General features: G+C 39.9%; 3 protein-coding genes across 3 annotated transcripts; all 3 read left to right on the top strand.

Moving 5' to 3' along the window:
• The first annotated feature begins 106 nt into the window (after positions 1 to 106).
• LOC137751884 (leucine-rich repeat transmembrane protein CCDC168-like) lies at positions 107 to 3,108 on the top strand. The gene is made up of 2 exons (XM_068526530.1): positions 107 to 2,655; positions 3,063 to 3,108. The coding sequence occupies exons 1-2, from the start codon at positions 107 to 109 to the stop codon at positions 3,106 to 3,108; spliced, it is 2,595 nt and encodes an 864-aa protein (XP_068382631.1).
• A 289-nt stretch (positions 3,109 to 3,397) lies between these two features.
• On the top strand, positions 3,398 to 5,936 carry LOC137751883 (leucine-rich repeat transmembrane protein CCDC168-like). Its single transcript, XM_068526529.1, has 2 exons — positions 3,398 to 5,818; positions 5,913 to 5,936. The coding sequence occupies exons 1-2, from the start codon at positions 3,398 to 3,400 to the stop codon at positions 5,934 to 5,936; spliced, it is 2,445 nt and encodes an 814-aa protein (XP_068382630.1).
• Positions 5,937 to 6,478: 542 nt separating this feature from the next.
• Positions 6,479 to 8,388, top strand: LOC137751882 (leucine-rich repeat transmembrane protein CCDC168-like). The gene has a single exon (XM_068526528.1). It carries the CDS (start codon positions 6,479 to 6,481, stop codon positions 8,069 to 8,071), a length of 1,593 nt encoding a protein of 530 aa, XP_068382629.1. The 3' UTR covers positions 8,072 to 8,388.
• The last annotated feature ends 13,438 nt before the right edge of the window (positions 8,389 to 21,826 follow it).

Here is a 21,826-nt window from a genome sequence, read left to right as displayed (position 1 = left end):
CGGTATTCCATCCTCATGGCACAGGGAATCATCAAATGCAGAGAAATTAAAATACACACTGTCACCTGTGAATGATATCTCGAGTGATTTGAAAAGAACAAAATACATGACACAGAAAGAAGAGGATAAAGCAAATATTTTTGTGAGAGACCTAATGCATCCCAAGTGCTTAGCTTTGAAGGCAAAGAAATCACCCCTTTTCCGTATACTCAAAGCAAAGAAACTGCAAGTGAACATCAAAGAGCAAGTGAAAAGGGGGCAAGAAGGCAGAAGGGACACAGTCGTGCTTCTGAGCAAAATTTGTCCTTTTGTCACTTCTTCAGTTCATCTTAAATTTGACACAACAACAGAAGAAGAAGGTGGTCCAGGAATCATAAGGAATTATGTGCCACCCCCTGAGCTCCAAGATTCATTGCCTTCAGTGCAGATAGCACCTCCAAGGTCAACTGATAGCCACAGAAAGAAAGGAAAACAACATCCACCACCGAAAGAAAAGGACAGAGTACAAACAGCAGCCATGAGCAGCTCAGTGCGCGCCAGTGGCACAGATTTCAAGGCAAAGATATCGGCCCCTCCTCATGTGTTCAGTGTTGCTGAGCACGGTGCTCTAAGTAGGAGAAAGGAACCATGGCCGAGCATTGAGGAGAGAGTAGAACAGGGGCAGGGAAGAACAGAAGACCTTGATGTGGCTCCAACAAAAACTCCTCCTTCCTTGCCTTCTGTATCTCACCATAGATTGGATGCAGGAACCAAAGGAGACAAAGACTTGCCTGCAGTTGCAGGATTCTCTCTTTCACCATTTCAGCTCCCTGAGTCATCAGGTGCAGGGAAAATCAGATATGCAGAGTCCAGTCAAGGTATTAGCTCATGTAATGTAATAATAAAAACTAATGGACATATGCCATATAGAGAGACAAAGGTCAGAGTAAAAACAAAAGACAAGAAAGATAGAATATACCCCAAAATAATAACTTTGGAAGCCCATACATCCCCACTTACACATCTACTCAGTAGAAACAGACTACCTTTGAATGTCAAAGAGCAAGGGAAGGAAGTGCAGGACAGCAAAGGTGAGCCAGAAATTGTTCTGAGGGAAACTCGTGCCTCCTTACTTTCTCCATCTTACCTGAAATGGGACACTAGCAGGAATGAAAAGGAAGACACAGAAAGAATAGCACAATCCTGTTTTTCACCACTGAAGGTTTATGATCCATTCAATCCAAGCAAAAAAGCAGATGCTAAGTCATTTGATGGTTATTCGTTAAAAGACGAAGATAGACTCAAAACAGGTATTGAAGACAAAGTGCTCCCAAGTGAAAAAGCAGATACTAGGTCATGTGATGGTTATATGTTAAAAGAGGAAGTTAGACTCAAAACAGATACTCAAGACAAAGTGCTCCTGATATCTATGCATCAGAACACAAAGGAATTACCACTTTCACATATACGTGATACCAAAGAATTGAAATGGAAAATTAAAGAGCAAAAGAGAAGGGTACAGAGAGAGGACAGTGAACTAGTCACAAAACTGAAAAACATTTATACTTCTTTACTGGCTCTACCATATCTTAAATCTGATACAACAGAAGGAGAGGGGTACATGATAAGAATTACAAAATTGCCTCTCCTACAAGCACAGTCCAAGGAATCATCAGAATATGCTGAAACCAATGAGGGACAACTTTCAAAAGATGTAAAAAAATTAAAAGAACACATGCTACAGAAAGAAGAGAAGGAGAGAGAGAAATATGTGGATATGAATAGTAGAGTGGACCACAATAATATGGATTTGGAAGCAAAAGAATCACCTATTTTACTTACATACAATCTAAGTGACCTTCAGTGGAAAACTAAAGGGCAAGAAGGGAAGGTTCAGGAAGATAAATGGGAGCCGGGTGATGTAACACTGACTGAGACTTGCACTTCTAAATCTTCTCCTCTTCACCTTGACAAAAACACCAGCATCAGAGAAGAGGGCATGCCAATGTTATCAAGACCCTCTTTTCCCCCAGTAAACTTCCAGAAATCATCAGGTTCTGAGGAAGTGGTACATGCAGAGCCAGTGGCTAGTGATACTGTCATCAGTCCCCCAAAAGAAAAACATTTGCCCCAGAACAAGGAAGAGGATGGAGTAGAAAGAGGAAACCTCGTGTCCCCCAAACATCATGAAAAGGAGATGCAGAAAAGTAAAGATGGACCAGGTATGGTTCTGACCAAATCTTCTACTTCATCACCATCTCTCCCTGCCCTCAAATTGGATAAAGAAGTACAAGTCAATGATGAAATGCTAGCACTTAAAAGGTCTGTTTTGCCGAGAATATCGTATGCAGGGGAAATGGTACATACAGATTCAACTAGTGGTGATACCATGAAAGATGTTCAAAACCTGACCAAATCTTCTACTTCATCACCATCTCTCCCTGCCGTCAAATTGGATAAAGAAGTACAAGTCAATAATGAAATGCTAGCACTTAAAAGGTCTGTTTTGCTGAGAATATCGTATGCAGGGGAAATAGTACATACAGATTCAATCAGTGCTGATACCATGAAAGTTGGTCAAAACCTGATGAAATGTTCTACTTCGTCACCATCTCTCCCTGCCCTCAAAATAGATAAAGAAATACAAGTCGACAATGAAATGCTAGCACTTAAAAGGTCTGTTTTGCCCAGAATATCAAATGCAGGGCAAATAGTACATACATATTCAATTAGTGGTGATACCATGAAAGATGCTCAAAACGAGGAACAACCTATGCCTGAGAAAGAAGAGAGGGAAAGAGAAAAAACGGTAGATAGGAGAGGTGCGATGCACACCAAAGATATAACTTTGAAGTCCAAGAAGTCACCTTCTTCATATATGCTCCACAGAACAGAATTACATCTGAACATTGGAGGGACAGAGCAAAAGAAACAGGAAAGTCAAGGTAAACCACCCAGTACGGTGGTAAGAAACATTTATGTTTCCAAACCTCCAACTAAGCTGAAATTGGATAAAGGTACACAAGTAGATGAAGGAAGGCTTGGAATTAAAAAACCCTCTCTACTTCCACGAATGCTTTCAGCATTATCAGATGCAAAGAAGAGACCAGATACGAAGGGAATTGGTAGTGATGTAATAAAAAGAAAACAACATATGTCAGAGAAAGAAAAAAAGTATGATGTGAAAAAAGTAGATATGAGGCTCAGGACACATCACAAAGAGGCAACGATTTCACCAATACCACATGTCCTTAGTATAAAGGAATTTGTGTTGAATGTTATTAAAGAGCCAGGGGGAAAAGTGCACAAAGGTAAAGATGAACCATGTATGGTTCTGACAAGAACTTTTCTTTCCATCCCATCAGCACCTCTTTATCTAGAGTCAGGGAGCAAAATAGACAAAGACACACCAGGAATCATGGGATCCTCTCGTCCACAGCAGAATCTCCAGGAATCATCAGATACCCAGAAAACAGCAATTAGAGAGTCAGCTGCTGGTGAGAGTGAAATTGTTAAAAATGCAGAACACTCGGTGCCAGAAGAGGCCGTGCAACAGTGGACCTCAAACTTCATGATCAGTGTACAGCGAAGGAAAGAACCTCCACAAGTCAAATCTGAAGGATATTTGAGTCGGTTACTTTTAAATTCACAGCATGAGGACTTTTATTTCACAGGATTTGGTACCATTACAAGTGGGAAAAGGCTGGAATGTTTCTTTTCAGGGCCAGAAGCTCAGCGAGAAAAATACAAACCAGAAACTTTTACTATGGTTCTTTCCTTCCCCATGATGGATCTAACTAAAATCGAAAATCTGAAGAAAGAAACGGAAATAATGAATAACTTAAACCATAAAATAAGTCCTCAGGTTTTAGTTTCACTTCCAAGGAAACTATCCAAGGACATATATGCCACACTTGGCTCCCCTGTCAGTTCAGAAGGATTTTCTGCTTCAGAGCAAGGTGCCTACCAACAAGAAACTTTATCAAAAGCATCTCCAGGATCTGCAGAGTCATGTAAATTTGATAGGCCAGAGGAAGACAGACGAAATAATGAAAAAATAAGTGAAATGTCCTCTCCCAAAGTGTTAGCACCACAGACAAAGGAATCACTTGAGAAAATGAATATCACAGAGTCAAATGACCCCCAAAATATAGAAAAAGAAGTTGTCATGAAAAAGCAAGTGTTGGTGCAGTCTGGGAGTGGACAGAAGACCAGGGTGGATTCTAGCCTTTCTCTGAAGATTCCACTTCAAAATGTAAAGCAGAAGACACCACTGGAAATAGATATGCACAAGCAAACTACAGTGTACCCCGGAATACAAATACTACCAGGAATACACATGGATATTACAGAGTTTGATGCCCAAAGAGGGAACAGGGAGCAGACATTGCTTGTTCCAGAACAAGAGGAACACAGTCTAGAATCACCTCAGAAGTCTATTTCCTCCTGCTGGACTTTTGCAGTTCAATGTGGAGATCTGGAGGAAAAAAACAAAACTGACACAAGCTCTACTAGAAATCTGGTGCAAAAAAGGTTACAAATAAAAGAAGAGATATTACAAATAGACACAAATATAGCTGTCCATCTGGAAGAGGACAAAATAGAAATGCACAAACACACCGTTGTTAATCTGGAGAAGGAGACAATAAAAATGGACACAAGCAATACAGTAAACCTGAACACTGCATCTCTAAAGGCAGAGGAACCTCAAATTAAGAGTCAGGTAATCACTCATATGGCAAACAGCTGCCTAATCAAGCAAAAACATAAAAAGGAACGAGAAGTGTCTGGTGCAAAACAAAACATTCAGCTACAAAAAATGTTTCAAAAACATGTTCTGGATTCATTTTACGCCTATATTCCTCTTTCTCCCAAATTTGGAGGCCAGAAAGGCAGATTAACAATAGCAGACTTGAAAAGAGAATTGAGCCCCAAATATTTAAATATGAAAACCCCAAAGCATCCAGTTCTACAGATTCTAGGCAATACAGGACATGGTACTCCAAGCAATCGAAAGAAATTAGAGTATAACTTTAACAAACCAAAGAAAATAGCTTTGTGGAGAGAAGATGCCTCAGGAATATTTGTCAGAAGTCTTTCTATTTCCATGATGAGTCCATCTCAGACTAAAGAAACAGTAAAATCTGAGATAAACCTAGAAAGAGCAAAGAGAACCTGTCTTTCAAAATTCCAGAAGAAATCACCGAACGCTAGTGAAACTATGAAGAGGGACAGCTCGAGCACTGTAAAAGAAGGGGACCAGAATTTTACAAAGACAGTTCCACAGGATTCCCAGCCCTTCATGGTGGATGAACGACAAATGCACAAGCTTCCTAGTGTCAAATCAGAAGCAAACCTTAGCAGTGAAATATATAAAAATTTAGCTCCACAAACAAAAGAAAGTGTTGTTCCACGCGATGATATCTCAAGGATCGTAAAAGAACCTGACTTGCTTATGATCAAGCAAGAGAAGGCACCAAAACCCATTCAGACACCTACAGAGTGTCCATTCATGTCTAAAGATCCAAAGGAAAATGTGGAAACTCACATGAGAAGTACCCTAAATATGAATAGTTTTCCTCCATGGGTAGAAGAACCACAAGATGAGACTCAACTATTTGATACCATGGAGTGTGCCTCGCCACCCAAGCATAGGGATCAGAGTGAACCTGTGCAGGACACAGCCATACAAAAGGTCCAGCAACAAAAAACTTCTCCAGGAACTGTGCCTGTACCACCCCAAGTTAAAAGTAATGAAATAAAAATAGTGGCAGATAGTCCAAGTGCAGAAAGTTTACTTCCTCTTTATGAAGCAATTAAAAATGTCATTGAATCCCAGGTAAAAAATATGATTCGAGACAAATTTTTTCCTAATATACTGGAAAAAGTAAAAGACAATAAGACTGATGATTGGAAGTCACCACCTTTGGCAGGGGGTCCAGATGCAACATCCATGACAATACATCACAAATTGCAGCCAAAACCTATTTTAGAAAATTTTACTTGCAAAGAAAAAACCAAGCCCACCAATCATTTAGAGTCAAAAGCACCTGAAATAAAACTGAATTTGATACCAGAGGTGGTAAAACAATCCTTCCAAAAGTTCAACTTTTATCAAAAACTGGCTATTTCAAAACATAACAGTTGGAAGCTCTATCCAAGACATAAAAAAATGTTCATTTTGTCTCTGGAAGGGATTGATACTATAGAATTTAACCTAAAGCACAAATACCAAAAAGACTCACCTCCTGTCAGCTGTATGAAGTCACTGATTGTTAATGTTTCAAGGGGCAGTGAAAAGATCATTACAAAGTTAAAGAGTATAAATGAGCTAGAAAGTGGAACATCTCCTTTGACTTCTGCTAGAGAGATGACATTGCCTCATATTCTCCAAAACTATTCAGTAGGAGAAAAAAACAAACTTCTCATACACTTTTCTATGAAAACACTGGAGATTCAAATGAAAGCCTTTCCCAGAATTGTAAGAGAATCTTACACGATGGCCAGGGCTCAGGATGGAAGGAAACCTTTATCTAAATGTATTCATTCTGGTGTCAAAGTACCAAAACGAAAAAACAGAGTTTTGTTACTTTTTGAGGAAAAATCTCTTCATCAAATAGATCTTGATTTACAATACAAATACCTTCATTTTCTCCTGGGCTCTCCAGTCAAAAGTATGTTCCCTAAGCCAAATGCACTTCCCAAACATATTCTTAAATTACAGACAGTTGCAATACGTAAAAAAATAGACAATAGCGGAGAAAGTGGTGGTCTTTCCATTGATACAAGCCCGTTAGAAGAACATATCTCTTTCAAAAAGCAAAGTTTCCATGAAAACTCATCATTAGTCAGAAATTTCTTGGAGCCCACCCAGGTGTGTGCCTCTGACCCTGATCAACACAACACAGTGCAGAAAGATACCATGGCTCTTTCAAAGTTAAAATCTCATGTGACTCCAGAAAAAGATAAACGATGTCATGTATGGTTTCAAGAAACAAATACATGTGAATCTGTTGACTTAAAGACTCAGGAAAAGACTCAGGATTTAGTTGATTCCCATTCAAGTCAGAATTTTGAAGATTTTACTGATAGTCAGACAAATATTGAGAGTTCCGATAACTTGGAGGAATGCTCAGCTCTTGATGTACACGAGAGTGAAGAATGTATGTTTTCAGATGCCAACCCTTATTTAAGTTGGAAATCACAGAATATTCTGTTTGAATTACAGAAAGGCACGCCTGTGGAAAATCTCTACAAGAAGAAAAAAATCAAAACTGATTTGAAACCACTTTACAGTGAAGATTCAGGTTCCCATCATATTAGAGGCTATGAAAAACATTCCTCAATTGTGACAACACCTTCTTATGAATCCCACAAAAGCAGGAAACATAGGTCATCCTCCAAAATGACACCACCTTCTTATGAATCTCACAAAAGCAGGAAACATAGGTCATCCTCCAAAATGCGACCTCCTGACCCATGGTGTCACAGTTCCTTAAATACTGTAGAGGTTTTGTCTGTATCATCTTCCGTTCTGTTCAGTGAAGAGAAGCTTTCGCAGACTACAAGGAGCGGAAAACGTTATTCTTTAGTCCCCTTAATGGAATCAGACATTAAATTACATCTTGCAAAAAGCCAAGGCAAACCTCACAGGCATTCAGAAAGCAAAGAACGGAAGAAGGCCAAATTGGATATATCTAGAAAGAACAACACTCCTTGGGAATGTGATGACAGTTATACACAGAGTAAAGAGAAACACACAAGAAAGGAGAAAGTACGGGATTATGAGTCAGAAAGATCAGATTATTTCCCAAGCAAACATAAGTCAGCATCAAAACCTCCTCAAGAGGATATCAGCTTCCATTCTGAAGGAAAACAAAACCAGCCATTTTTTTATGCCTGTATACCATCAGACTCGCTGGAGATTATACCCCAAACCGTTCGCTGGACTATTCCCCCCAACACTTTAAGGAAGAAGAACTTCAGAATTCCCCTGGTGGCCAAGATTTCAAGTTCTTGCAACATATGGAGTTCATCCAAAAAGCTGCTGGGGTCGCTGTTAGGGTCCTTCAGCCTCGCTCGTCAAAAATGATGTTACCATATCAAGATTCATCTCGAGGGGAAAGCTGGTCACTCTTGTGATATTCTTTGAAAAATACAATCATATAAAGTCAAATGGTTTCCTCATGAAGTGTTTTCTAAACTGATACCTTTTATTTCTACAGTAGATTTGCACAGTTCTGGGAGGGATGGATGGGAAAGCAGATGATTTCCGGTTTGGTCCAGCCATGCGTGAAATCTCCCCTCAGTTTATGCTACCTCCTTATAATCCCCAGAGGAGAAGCCCACAGATGCCCAAGCCCCCTTCCCACCCTTCCCACGCCCCCCCCCCCCATGACTGAAGGGTGAGTCGGAGGAATTGTAGCCCATACATGAGATTGGGAGCACCCTGAAAGGTAGGAGGACATAGATACTGAAGGGAGACAGTTTCAAGTAGCAGTGAGGGTTCAACAATGTCAGATGTCACAAGATACAGGGATAAGTACTGGTTTTGAGAACCCAGTTTCCTCTGACGGCTTTGTCCTTGTCCCCAACCACAAGTGGAACCCACAGCAGCTCTGTGACCCGTACCTGCTCACCACCTGCCATGCCATGGCTAGGGCATCAAGGCACTTGGGGACCTCGGCACAGAGCACCTGCCACTGCATCCTCTGGGAGGGGCAGGGAGCCGCCCCACAGCACTGCCAGGTGAAGGGAGACACCTCTCAGTGCACCTGAACTACCTGCCCTCCTCTTACCACCTGCCCTGGGCTGCCAGGGCCCTGGTGGGGGATGGAGCAGGTCCACCTGTAGACAGAGGTGATTGCGAGATGCAGTGTGATCTGGAGCACTACCAGCAGTGCACCCTCACCTTTGCCTCACCCTCACCTTTGCCCTCAGGGCTGGTGACCCCGCCCCCTGCCCCCAGGCTCTTGCAGGAGGCCCAGGAAAGCTGAGTTGACCCAGGGGCTGCCAGGAGAAGAACCCAGATGTGTGAGATTGGGGGTGGGGTGGTGGTGGAATTTTTAGCGCCAAGTGAATTCTTTTGAATGTATTTTGTACTGGCTTATTTCTTGTATGTAAATAAAATATTGGTCTCATTTGGAAAACAAAAACATTTTTTTTGCCTCATAAAAATTCCATAATGTTAATCATTTTATTATATTTTTCATATCACCATTATATTCATGCTAGGATAACAATGCTTCCTCTATTATAAATGCTACATGATCTCTTTAAAACACATATTTCCTATGTGTGGAATATTTGGGCATGCTTAATAAAATACAAAACTATAAGAATTTCCAATTTGTTTTTTACCAAGGAAAGTATCTAATTGTATACAACTTACACACAACTTCTAATTTTAATAATAGAAACAATGAAATTGTTTCACTTCTTGACATTTATCAAGACTTTAACTCCCCAAGACATGCACTACAGCCACGCACTAGATTCTGTCATCCGTATGATGGTCTTGGCATCTGAGTCATGTCTGTTGGGTTTGACAATCAAATTGAGTATTTTACTACTTTTTATTATAGAGAATTTTGAGCATACACACACAAAAAAGACAATAGTATAATGCACCTCTATGTGCCCCTCACTCAGCCCTTAAACTTAACCTATAGTCATACCTGCCTCATCCACTTCTCCATTAGTATTTTGAAACAAATTACAGGTATATAATTTTATCTAAAAATATTTTACATATCTCTACAAGATAACTATTTTTAACAACCATCTCATATCTAAGAAGTAACAATAATTACGTAATATCAAATATTCAGTCAGATGATTTCCAACTATCTCATGAATGTCATTTTCTAATAGTTCCCATTCCATTGCTTTTTTTTTTTTTTACAATTTTTTCAAATTGAAGAAACCAGGTTGTTTGTTCTGTAGAGTTTCCCACAACCTGCAGTTTGCTGATAGTGTCCCCATTTCAGATTGAAATTATTTAACTTTGAATTCCTGCTTGTTCCTTAAAAGGTCTTTAAATAGATTACACAGTGTGCACCATTTAGAGTAAAATGCAGTGTTTCAGAAGACTGCCTGTCACTTCTGGCAATGCAAATTAGAGCTGTCACAGCTATAGGGCTATTATATATTTATCTGCTGTATAGAGCTGTCCTATAGTTACATGTTCTCTAGGGCTGTTATATAGTTATATGTTATATAGAGCTGTTGTATACTTAGAGCTGTTATAGCTGAAATAGCAAAATTTTTTACCATCAATGGTAGGGAGGGATTAAGTGACTAGTTCTCGTATTGTGAAGAACTTGCACTGAGACATCAAATGTCTATTTGTCATTCTATTTGAAAAATATTACAAAATTTTGAATACCAAATTAGATATGAAAGGGAATATTTATTTAGAGTGAGAAATCAATACACATTTCAAATTGTATAAAGCTGATCAAACTAAAACCATCATGAGTCCAAAAAAAAATAACTGCTTTTTATACTTGTTATTAACTGCTTAGTACACCTTTTTCCTACCTTTTTTTTTTTGGCTGCATGCTCTTTGATCACCCTTCATAAAACAACAATTTTGTAATACAATTTTTCCTATAGAGATCAAAAGTAAACCAGTCTTCTGGGGGTTGATCAACACTTGTTGTTTATTATTAACAATTTAGAAAGTTCAGGCACCTTTGCTGACTCAGTGACCATTTAGCACACCATTTCATCTGGAACCACCAGACTTCATCCGAACAGGATGCAGAAAGTACTGTAAGATGCAAGCTGACAAGCTGAGATGCATAAATGTGTTACTTTGCCCACAGATGCCCTTGCTGTTTGTGGTACTAGTATAGGTTTGTACTCCAGAAACAAATATCATAAACTCTATGTCATGGAATCCTCATTAAAAAAGAAAGTATAGTGACTGCATCTGCTCTTTTGATTATCTTCCTTTTGGAAAAGAACGTCCTTTTTGACTAGGTGTTGTAGAGAATGATTTGTAGCTTATAATTTTACACACCTGATGCATGGAAGACTTTTCCAGTTTGCTATCCAAATCTTCCAAGTCTTGTTTCTCCTCTGTTACACATATTCCTCCTGCTCTGGGCACTGTAGGAAGCTATATAGCCTTGCACCCTCAAGTCCCAACCTGGGATGTGTCCTTCCCAGTGGGCAGGATTCCTAGAACTTATCTCTATACCAGGATGGCCAGCATAGTTATAGACAGAAGTGAATGTCAATCACATAAACATGAAGCCCACTAAAACCAAACTAAATGCATCCTGACTCAACTTCCCCTGAGCCTAAACCCCCAAACACGAAGTCAGATGTGACAAAGTGTAAATCAAAGTGGAAAGCAAGAATACTTTTAACTAATTGGAGTTAAAATGTCTCACTCTCACAAATCTTTGAGGCCCTGAAGCTCAAGCTTCTTTAGCCTTTATGGTACATCTGCTTATGCAAATCAGATTATATTAATTAATTAATTTCCATATTCTAGCAACAAACATTTATTCAGTGTCTGCCATGTGCCAGGCCTTGTCCTGGGTGCCGGACCTAACAAAGCACAATCTCAACTTGGGACGCTCACAGTTAACAGGTCGAGAAGAGACAGTCTTGCATACGTACACAAACAAAGCCCGGGGCATCTAATTTCCCCAACACATATGCATATCTTCCTGGTATCTTTGCTGGAGAAAACAAAAGCAGTTCTGAGGCCAAAATTATTTGTCCTAAGCCATCTGTCAAGAATTACCCATTTGGAATGGGTATTGGCAAAATGATGAACACCCAAGCCAAATCTTCTGGTGACCCACATGGCCTGCCTTCTTTTAGACGCACAAGACTCTGGAGAAACCAAGGCATGTGCTTCCTCCTGGCTTTAAAGACCCAAGTTACAACAGATGGTGATGGTGTAGCCATGAGCCGTTAAAACTGGAGAGAGAGATTTAGGCTTGTGTTTTGAGGTAATGAGGGAACTTGGGAGGACAGAGACAGCGTTTGTCATAAGCAAGATGTACACTTAGGTCTGAGAATTTCCTAGTTCTACTGTGTACAACTACACCCCTGCAAGGCCTGACGCATTACTTGGAAGAAATAGAGAAAGCAGCAGGAATTCATCCTTGAGTCAGAGGTTACCAAACTTTCTCAGGGCTTTCAGTGCCTCTGGTTTTTTTCATTACACTCCTAGGGCAAAATAAATAAGCCAACAATTCTGCATATTAAGTAGCATAGGTCCAAACAACTTAATTATGATTTATATCTTAACCACTTAGGAGTTGCTTGAAAAAAAAGCAATATAAATCAAAAGAAAAAAATATTTTTATTTCATTCTTAAATAACCACACTTACTAGTTGGATGTGTATACCTCTTGGGCCCTGCACAACGTTTCAAACTTTGGGAATCAGATTGGACACTTCACGTTGATTTTTGTGCAGTACTTGCTTTTCTTTTCGCAACAGCTAAAAACCTCAGCTTCACAAAGAATTTACATAATGCAAAGGAACGTAGCACCACTGAATGATTGTGAAGTCCCTTGAGCTAGTAGTTCATGCTGTGTCCAACAGATGTCGCTGTGTTTCCCTCACAATTTAAACCAATTCCACGTGGCCACAGGGCATAGGTTTGGGACCGCCCAGAAACACTAACAAAGGGAGCAGGCGAAATAAAAGCCCCGAGAAAAGACTGATCTCTGTACCCAAAGGACCAGGGAATGGGAAGCTGAGCAGTACAGAACCCTTTTCACAATACCTGGTCTTTTCCAAATACCACGAATAAATCACACCCTTTCCTCTCTCCACTGGGAACAGTGCCGGTGTAGACTGTTCCCTGTCTATGAGCTGACACATGGCCCCCATCCTACCAGCCCAGAGGTAAAGTGTCCACAGAGCCTGAGGGTGGTGCCCAGACTTCCACCAAATAAGGTAACTAGCTGGCCAGTTAGAAGATTTATAGTGGAACTAGAAAAAAGTCCAGAATATCTTCAAATATTACTCATCACACCAAGAACCAGGAGCATCTCATCTCACCTCAGTGAGAAAAGACAAGAATCTGTGTAAGATTTTAAATCAGTCATCATAAAAAATGCTCCAATGAGCAATTATGAACACTCGTGAAACAAATGAAAAAAAAAATAATAAAGACACAGAAAAGAAATACAGGGTAAAAGGAAGAGTCAGTTGAAATTCTTCAAGCTGGAAAATGAAATAAAAGGCTCATTGAATGCGCTCAGTAGCAGAAAATGGAAATGACAAAAGAATCAGTGAGAAACTCCCAAACAGGATAAACCCAAAGAAATTCATGCCAAGATACATCACCATAAAATTTTTGAAAATAAAAACAAAGGGACTTCCCTCGTGGTCCAGTGGTTAAGAACCTGCCTTCCAATTACAGGGGACGTGGGTTTGATCCCTGGTTGGGGAATTAAGATCCCACACACCACAGGGCAACTAAGCCCGCACACTCTGGAGCTGCTGTGCCACAACTAGAGAGAAGCCCGCATACCCCAACGAAGAGCCCATGTGCCGCGATGAAAGATCAACTACTGAGCCCATACGCCACAACTATAGAGCCCGCAAGCTGCAGCTACAGAGCCCACACGCCACAACTAGAGAGAAGCCCGCGCGCCACAATGAAAGATCCTGCGTGCCGCAGCTAAGACCTGACGCAGCCAAAAATAAATAAAATTTTAAAAAAAATCATTACATAGGCAAAAAGTTGTTAAAAAAAAAAGAAAAACAAAGAAATATATTGAAAGCACTCTCTGCTATTCAATACCTTCCAGTGAAGCCCCGTTTTACTCAAAGAAAATAATCAAAGTCCATACAACAGCCTCCAAGGTGCTATGTGATCTGGCTCTTTACTAACCTTCCAAGCTCATCTTATATTTCTCTTTCGTTGACTACATTCTAGCCACACAGGCCTCCTTTCTGTCCCTTGAATATACTAGGTATGCCTCCACTTGGGGTCCTTGCTCTAGTTATTCCCCTTCTCAGAATTCTCTTTTCCCAAATATTTGTTGAATTAATTGAATGACAAGAGTGGTAAAATGAGAATAGCTACCAGACACACATTCTAAAAGGCTTCCATTATTTCACTAAAATATTCTATACTGGCTTCCCCAGGTGCTACTCTGATAACATCCAGGTGTTATCTTGAATAATATGCACTTCTAGTGTCCAGATTATTGTCCCTTGTACTATCATTCAATAATAGCAACTAGTAGGAATTTTTAGAAACAGTCATTGCCAAGTACTGTGCCAGGGAGAGCAAGATGGACCTAGAGTGAATTCAGTCAAGTTACAGGATACAAAATCAATATACAAAAATCTGTTGTGTTTCTATACACTAATAATGAACTATCAGAAAGAGAAATTTAGAAAACAATTCCATTTACAATTGCATCAAAAAGAATAAAATACCTAGGAATGAATTTAACCAAGGACATGAAAGATCTGTTCACTGAAAACTATAGGACATTAATGGAAGAAATTGAACAAGACACAAATAGATGTAAAGATATCCATGCTCATGGATTGGAAGAATCAATATGGTTAAAATGTTCATACTACCCAAATCAATCTACAGAGTCAATGCAATCCCTGTCAAAATTCCAATGGCATTTTTCACAGAACTAGAAAAACAATCCTAACATTTGTATGAAACCACAAAAGACCCCAAATAGCCAAAGCACTCTTCAGAAAGAAGAACAAAGCTGGAGGCATCAAGCTCCCTGATTTCAAACTATACTTCAAAGCCATAGTAATCAAAACATATGGTATTGGCATAAAAACAGACACATAGATCAATGGAGCAGAATAAAGAGCCCAGAAATAAATCCATGCATATGTGGTCAATTAATCTACAACAAAGGAGGCAAGAATATACAAAGGGGAGAAGGCAGTTTCTTCAATAAATGCTGTTGAGAAAACTGGACAGCCACATGCAAAAGAATGAAACTGGATCACTATCTTATACCATACACACAAAAATAACTCAAAATTTATTAAAAACTTGAATGTAAGACCTGAAACCATAAAACTCCTAGAAGAAAACATAGATGGTAATCTCCTTGACATCAATCTTGATGATTTTTTGGATTTGACACCAAAAGCAAAACAAGAGGAAAACAGGAAGAAGAAGAAGACGAAGAAGGAGGCAGAGGCGGAGGAGGGGGAGGACTGCATCAAAAAAGTTTCTGCACAGAAAAGGAAACCATCAACAGAAAAGGCAAACCTACTTAATGGGAGAAAATATTTGCAACTCACATATCTGGTAAGGGATTAATATCCAAAATGTATAAAAAACTCATACAACTCAATAGCCAAAAATCTAACGGAATCACTTTGCTGTACACCTGAAACTAGTACAATATTGTAAGTCAACTATACTTCAATTTTTAAAAAGACAAGAAATAACAAGTTTTGGCAAGGATTCAGAGAAAAGGGAACCCTTGTGCATTATTGGTGGGAATGTAAATTGGTGCAGCCACTATGAAAGACAGTATGGACGTCCCTCAAAAACTTAAAAATAGAGCCACCATATGGTCCAACAATTCCACTTCCTGGGTACTTATCCAAAGAAAATGAAAACACTAATTCAAAAAGATACATGCACCACTATGTTCGTTGCAGTATTATTGACAATAGCCAAGACAGAAACAACCTCAATGTCCATTGATGGATAAATGGGTAAAAAGGATGTGATTGATATATATATATATTTTTTCAGCCATTAAAAGAAAGAATGAAATCTTGCCATTTGTGACAACATGGATGGACCTTGAGGGCATTATAATAAGTGAAAGAAGTCAGACAGAAAAAGATATGATCATATGATCTTATATGTGGAATCTAAAAACAAGCAAAAAAACAAAAAACAAAAAACCCAAACTCATGGATGTAGAGGACAGATTGGTGGTTGTCTGAGGTATGGGGTGGGGTGTAGAAGAAATGCGTGAAATGGATCAAAAAAAAAATCCAGAGGGAGAGGGAGATGGGGGGAAGCAATTCTATTACTTGCAGCAACAGCGATAGCTTGATACAACTTAACATTCCATTTCTTCTAAAATTCATAGTTCCCTGCAGGGAGAACATACTACCAAATTCCTATATTTTTACTTATTTCATTCTACAACATATAAATTTCATATTTAAGATGTTTGCTAGTTTAAAAATAAAACAACTGTCAAAGATCTATTCCTGATTCCTCTGGACAACATATAAACAATTCCATGGCTTTCCCAGCAACTCAGATAGACATTCCCCCTAAATATCCAGAAAAGCATAGTACTGCATCTTAGCCAACTCATTAGTAGATTTAGAACATGCATATCATCATAGGATTACAAGAATTATTACAAAATAAGCCATATCACCTCTCCTTGCTGACAAAAATAGACTGGAACTCTGGAAAGGAAAGCTTGCCCTTCATCCAAGAATCTCAACTGATTGTGAGCTGCTGCACAGTAAATTTATCAGGACTCAGCATTACTCTGTGTTCATTCTAAGTTAACATGTCATCAGTTCTTCAAAACTCAGCTGTTGCTGCTGTATCATTTTCCAAAAGGAGTAAATACATTGCAATATACATTCTATACAGCGAATAATACCGTCCTGATGCACAATGCAGAGCCATGTGACCAGACCGTGAGTGACCATTTCTTTAGGGAAGTTCTGTTGCCCCCGATGCCGGGGAGAGCTCATCAGCCAACACTAATCAAGCACCAGGCACGCTTCATATACATCATAACATTTACTTTCACGCGGACCCTGGCGTTATTACTCCCATTTTACAGATGTGGAAACTGAGGTTCAAAGTTTCGAAACTTGGGCTTCCCTGGTGGCGCAGTGGTTGAGAATCTGCCTGCTAATGCAGGGGACACGGGTTCGAGCCCTGGTCTGGGAAGATCCCACATGCCGCGGAGCAACTGGGCCCGTGAGCCACAACTACTGAGCCTGCGCGTCTGGAGCCTGTGCTCCGCAACAAGAGAGGCCGCGATAGTGTAAGGCCCGTGCACCGCGATGAAGAGTGGCCCCCGCTTGCCGCAACTAGAGAAAGCCCTCGCACAGAAACGAAGACCCAACACAGACAAAAATAAATAAATAAAAAATTAAATTAAAAAATTAAAAAAAAAAAAAAGTTTCGAAACTTGGCCAAAGTCACCAATTAAGGGGCAACATCTGAGTTCTACCCCCAGTCTAATTGCAAAGCCTCATTAGAGAGCAGGATACACAATTCACATTACCTTTAAGATCGGGTATGAGATTTCAAAGGCAGCTACTTTAGGCTGTGTTTCCAGACACAGAGGGGAGGCACTCTTTGGCCCCCCTTTCGGAAGCTTCGGTCTCCTCTCTGCCCCTCCTTGAACTTCTCCGCACTCCTGTTTTTCCAAAGCTGCTGCTCTTCCCCAGCCGGCCAGCTGAAGCAAACAGGAAAGTGGAGAGGCACAGAATTTCCTGCCAGGAGACCATGGGGTCAGGTCCAGCTCTGTTACTATCTGCCCAACCTCCCTGGGTTTTCTATTGTAAAATAAGAGCGCTGTACTAGGTTAATGGTTTCCCCTATGTGAGCCTAAATAAAAGATACCTGACTTTTTAGCTGGCGTAATCTCAGCTGTCTCCTAGCCTAAAATACCATGACTGGCAGTGAATTCTCATGAAGCCTTTCTTGACAGCTCACACCAGCCCATCCTCATCTCCTTCTTCTCTGAATTCATGGCTCATCATGTGTGTATACAAGGCTGCCCTGACATTTACAGGGCCCAGGGCAAGAATGCAAAGGGAGACCCACATACCATTTGTCTAAATATGCAAAAGTTATCAATAAACTAACAAGCCATTATATAGAACGTGTTCTATCCTTCAAGGTGACAAATAAATCTTCATAACGCACTGGGAGCCCGGGCTCAAATTTAGAATCCTCAGACCTCTTGGAGATCTGCACGGGAAAGTGACAGTGCAGGAGGGGTCATCTTGGCTCAGGACTCTGGCCCACAGCCCTCCCTGCCTCCTTCCCAACTTGGCCCGTTCCCACAAGGAAGGACATCATGTTTGCGGGTGTGAACACAGCAGCACACGCATGCAAGGTACACATGTTCCATCAACCTTCCCCAACACACACACATACACACACACACACACACACACACACACACAGAGCTGTCCCTTGCCCACCGCTGGGTCCTACCGTGTGTGTTCATTCTCTGGAGAAGAGACTTGGAAAAGAACACATTCAGACCCTGAGGGTTGGCTCAGGACCACTGGGATGGGGTGGAATCCTAGGAACCCAGAGCACGGTCCGGAAGAAGGTGGGTGGACGCCTCGCCTGTCACACACTTAGCACACTGCTTCCCGGGAAGGTGGGCTCTGTACCAAAGAAAGCCGAGCCCACCAGGACATGGGTGCAGAGCAGGGGACCCTCTTGCTGGAGACTGAAGGCAAGAGGGTCATTCCTTTCATGCTTTCTTACTTTTAGCTCCCCTTATTTTCCTCTTGTCAGATAAGATCTTTAGACAGTTTTGCTTCCTGTGGGTACCAGGTTTAGGTAAGAGAACTGGATATTTTACTCCCAGCCTATGGACAGGGTTTCCTTTGCAGAACACCTTTTCTCTTGCAAGATTCCTTACTTAACATTTATACAGAATTCTAGAAACCCAATCTACCATCAGCCGTTTGGATTTAACTATATATCACTAGAGTCATAGCTCAAAACTATTTCCTCTCCACTTCATCTTGAAGTTGATGTTCTAATTTACTTGTTGTTTATTGTAACCAGATTTCTCTAGTATATTCATCACATGAAATATCGATGTTTCAGTCTTTGAAACCACGTATGTCCACGTAGGTGTTTCTGTTGCTACCTGGAGGTATGGTTCTTAGCTGGATGTGGGAATCTTGGATTACAGCCTTTTCTAGCAGCAGTTCGTAAATACCATCTAACTGTCTCCCAGCCTCAAGTAATGACAAAGGAGACATTCAACACTGCTTCAAATCTTTTTCTTCAGTAAGTTTCTTATATTTTAGTTCAGAAGCTGTTCTGCTTTGTAGGGGGTGAGCCCAGCAGAGAGTGAGGGGGAAGCTAGCAAGGTCCTCTGCACCTGAATCCTGGCAGATCCCCAGGCAAAATATGGAAGTCTGGAAGCCCAGCAGCTATTTTGCTCAAAAGAAGTAGTTGGGCGAGGAAGGGGGCACAGAAGCATTTGGGTCACCATCTTCCCAGAGAACTCCCTACATTCAGAGCACGTTTTAAATGCACCTGTGAAATCTTGAAGGATTCTGACAAATTACCCTCCACAATGCCATTCCCTACTCATATACCATAATATATGATAATGTTCTTTCTTCTACAACCTCGTAATGATTAGATACTGTCAATCTTTTAAAATTTTTCCATCTAATGAATATTAAATGGTATTTCATTGTTATTGTTTAAATAGCTTTATCGAGATAGAGTTGAACACAGTAAACTACATATTCTTCAATTGTACAATTTTCTAAGTTCAACACATCTGACACCCATGAAACCACTACCACAAACAAAATAATAAACATATACATCACTCCCCAAAATTTCCTTGTGCTTTTAAAAAATCTCTCCATCCTGCCTTTCTTCACCCGCTCCACCCTCATTCTGCAGGAAGCCACTGGTCTGCTTTCTGACACAATAATTAGTTTGCATTTTGTAGAATTTTATATAAATAACGTAAGTATTTTGAGATTCATCCATGATGTTGCATATATCAATTGCTCGTTCCTTCTCACCGCTAGGTAGTACTTCATTTCGTCGTATGCATATACCGTAATGTGTCAATTCACCTATTGTTAAACATTAGAGTAATGTCTAGCTTTTGGCTACTGTGAATAAAATTGCTAAGGGCAGTCATGTACAGATCTTTGTATAGACGTACTCCCTCATTTCATTTATGTAAACACCTAAGTGAATGGCTGGATTTTATGTCAGACCTTTGTTTAACTTTTTACTAAACTATAGAGCCATAGTTCTGGAACATAGTCCTGGGTTCACGCCCACTTCTCTATGGCCTGGAAACTTGATGCAAGAAAATGGGTTAATCATAGGGCTCACCTCTCTTGTTTTCTCTTTCTCTGGGATCACTTTCTTTTGTTGCCTGATGTTCAGTATGTTGGCAACCACTGTTTTCTACATGTTGCCTAGTTTTTTGTTGTTTCAGGCAGGTGGGTAAATCCAGTCCCATCTCAACCATATGCAGAAGTGTACCTTTTCCTAAGCTTTAAATTCTTTTTTATTTTTGTCACGCTTTAAAAAAATAATAAATACATTTAAGGCTACAATTTTTCTGGTGAATATTTTTTACATATCCCCTGAATTTTTGATACTTAGTTCCTTTTCTGCTCATTTTAATGGCTTCTAATTTCTACTTTGTTATGTTATTTCATCTATTGTCTAAAAGGCCTTAAATGATTTTATTATAAAACATGCCCCAAATTTCAGAGAACAGTGCCATGAATGCCTATATACCATTTCCCCAGATTCAACAGTTAACAAGATTTTTCCACATTTACTTCATCTATGCATGTCTGTTTTCTTTTTCTTTGCTAAAGTATTTTCAAGAGAATCCTAGACATGTCATTTCCCTCCAGCATATTTTAGTCCCTAAAATATAAAAACATTTTCTTCTTTAATCACAATGTTATTATCACACGTAATAAAATTAACAATAATTCTTCAGAACCATTTTATGACCAAGTTCTCCTGATTATCTCAAAATATTTGTAGACATTGTTTATTCAAAATAGGATGGAATCAGGGTCCACTCATTACATTTGGTGGTTGTGCTTTTTAAGGCTCTTTTCATCAAACTGAGGCCTCCCCTTTCCTCCACCATTGGCTTGTTCAATAAGCCAGACCAGTTGTCCTGTAGAATGTCCCACATTCTGATTTGTTTTCTCGTATCTCTGTGATTTTATTTAACTTCTTTTCTATCCCCTGTATGTCTTCTAGTTCGCCCTAGAGACTTGATTAGATTCAGGTTTAACTTTTTTTTTTTGGCAAGAATATGTTACAGCTGGTGCTGTGTTCCTCATATTGCATTACATCTGGAGGCACCTAATGTCTGGTTTCTATTTTTAGTGATGCTAAGACAGATCAAAGGGTTTGGGTGGTGACAGCCTGATCTCTCCATCGTAGCTCCCCACCAATCATTGGTCAAGTGATATTATCCTTTGATGACTATTGCCTGATTCAATTATTTCATTAGGGGTGGCTAAGTGATACTTTCATATCATTTCTTTCGTATGTATTAGCTGGAATTCCTCTGTAAATAAGAACTGTCACTCTTCAGTTAGGGCTATTTGTTTATCCTGAAAGGCAAGATAACTCTTTCCTTCTAATTGCCAATTTTCAGAGTAAGAAATTGGTGTCCTCAAGTGGGAAGCAGCCGCATAGCCCAGGGAGATCAGCTCAGTGCTTTGTGACCACCTAGAGGGGTGGGATAGGGAGGGTGGGAGGGAGGGAGACGCAAGAGGGAGGAGATATGGGGATATATGTATACGTATAGCTGATTCACTTTGTTATAAAGCAGAAACTAACACACCACTGTAAAGCAATTATACTCCAATAAAGATGTTTAAAAAAAAAAAAGAAAGAAATTGGTGTCCTCAGACAAAACTACAATTCAAAAAGCTACACGCTATGATCATAGCAGCATTATTCACAATAGCCAAGACATGGAAGCAACCTAAATAGCCATTGACAGATGAATGGATAAAGAAGATGTGGTATATATATACAATGGAATATCACTCAGCCATAAAAAAAGAATGAAACAATGACATTTGCAGCAACATGGATGGACCTAGAGAT

This window comes from Eschrichtius robustus, chromosome 18 (genome assembly GCF_028021215.1).
Source record: "Eschrichtius robustus isolate mEscRob2 chromosome 18, mEscRob2.pri, whole genome shotgun sequence".
In the NCBI taxonomy this organism is placed as follows: domain Eukaryota; kingdom Metazoa; phylum Chordata; class Mammalia; order Artiodactyla; family Eschrichtiidae; genus Eschrichtius; species Eschrichtius robustus.
Note: the sequence above shows the minus strand (reverse complement) of the source record. Positions and strands in the feature narration are given on the sequence as shown.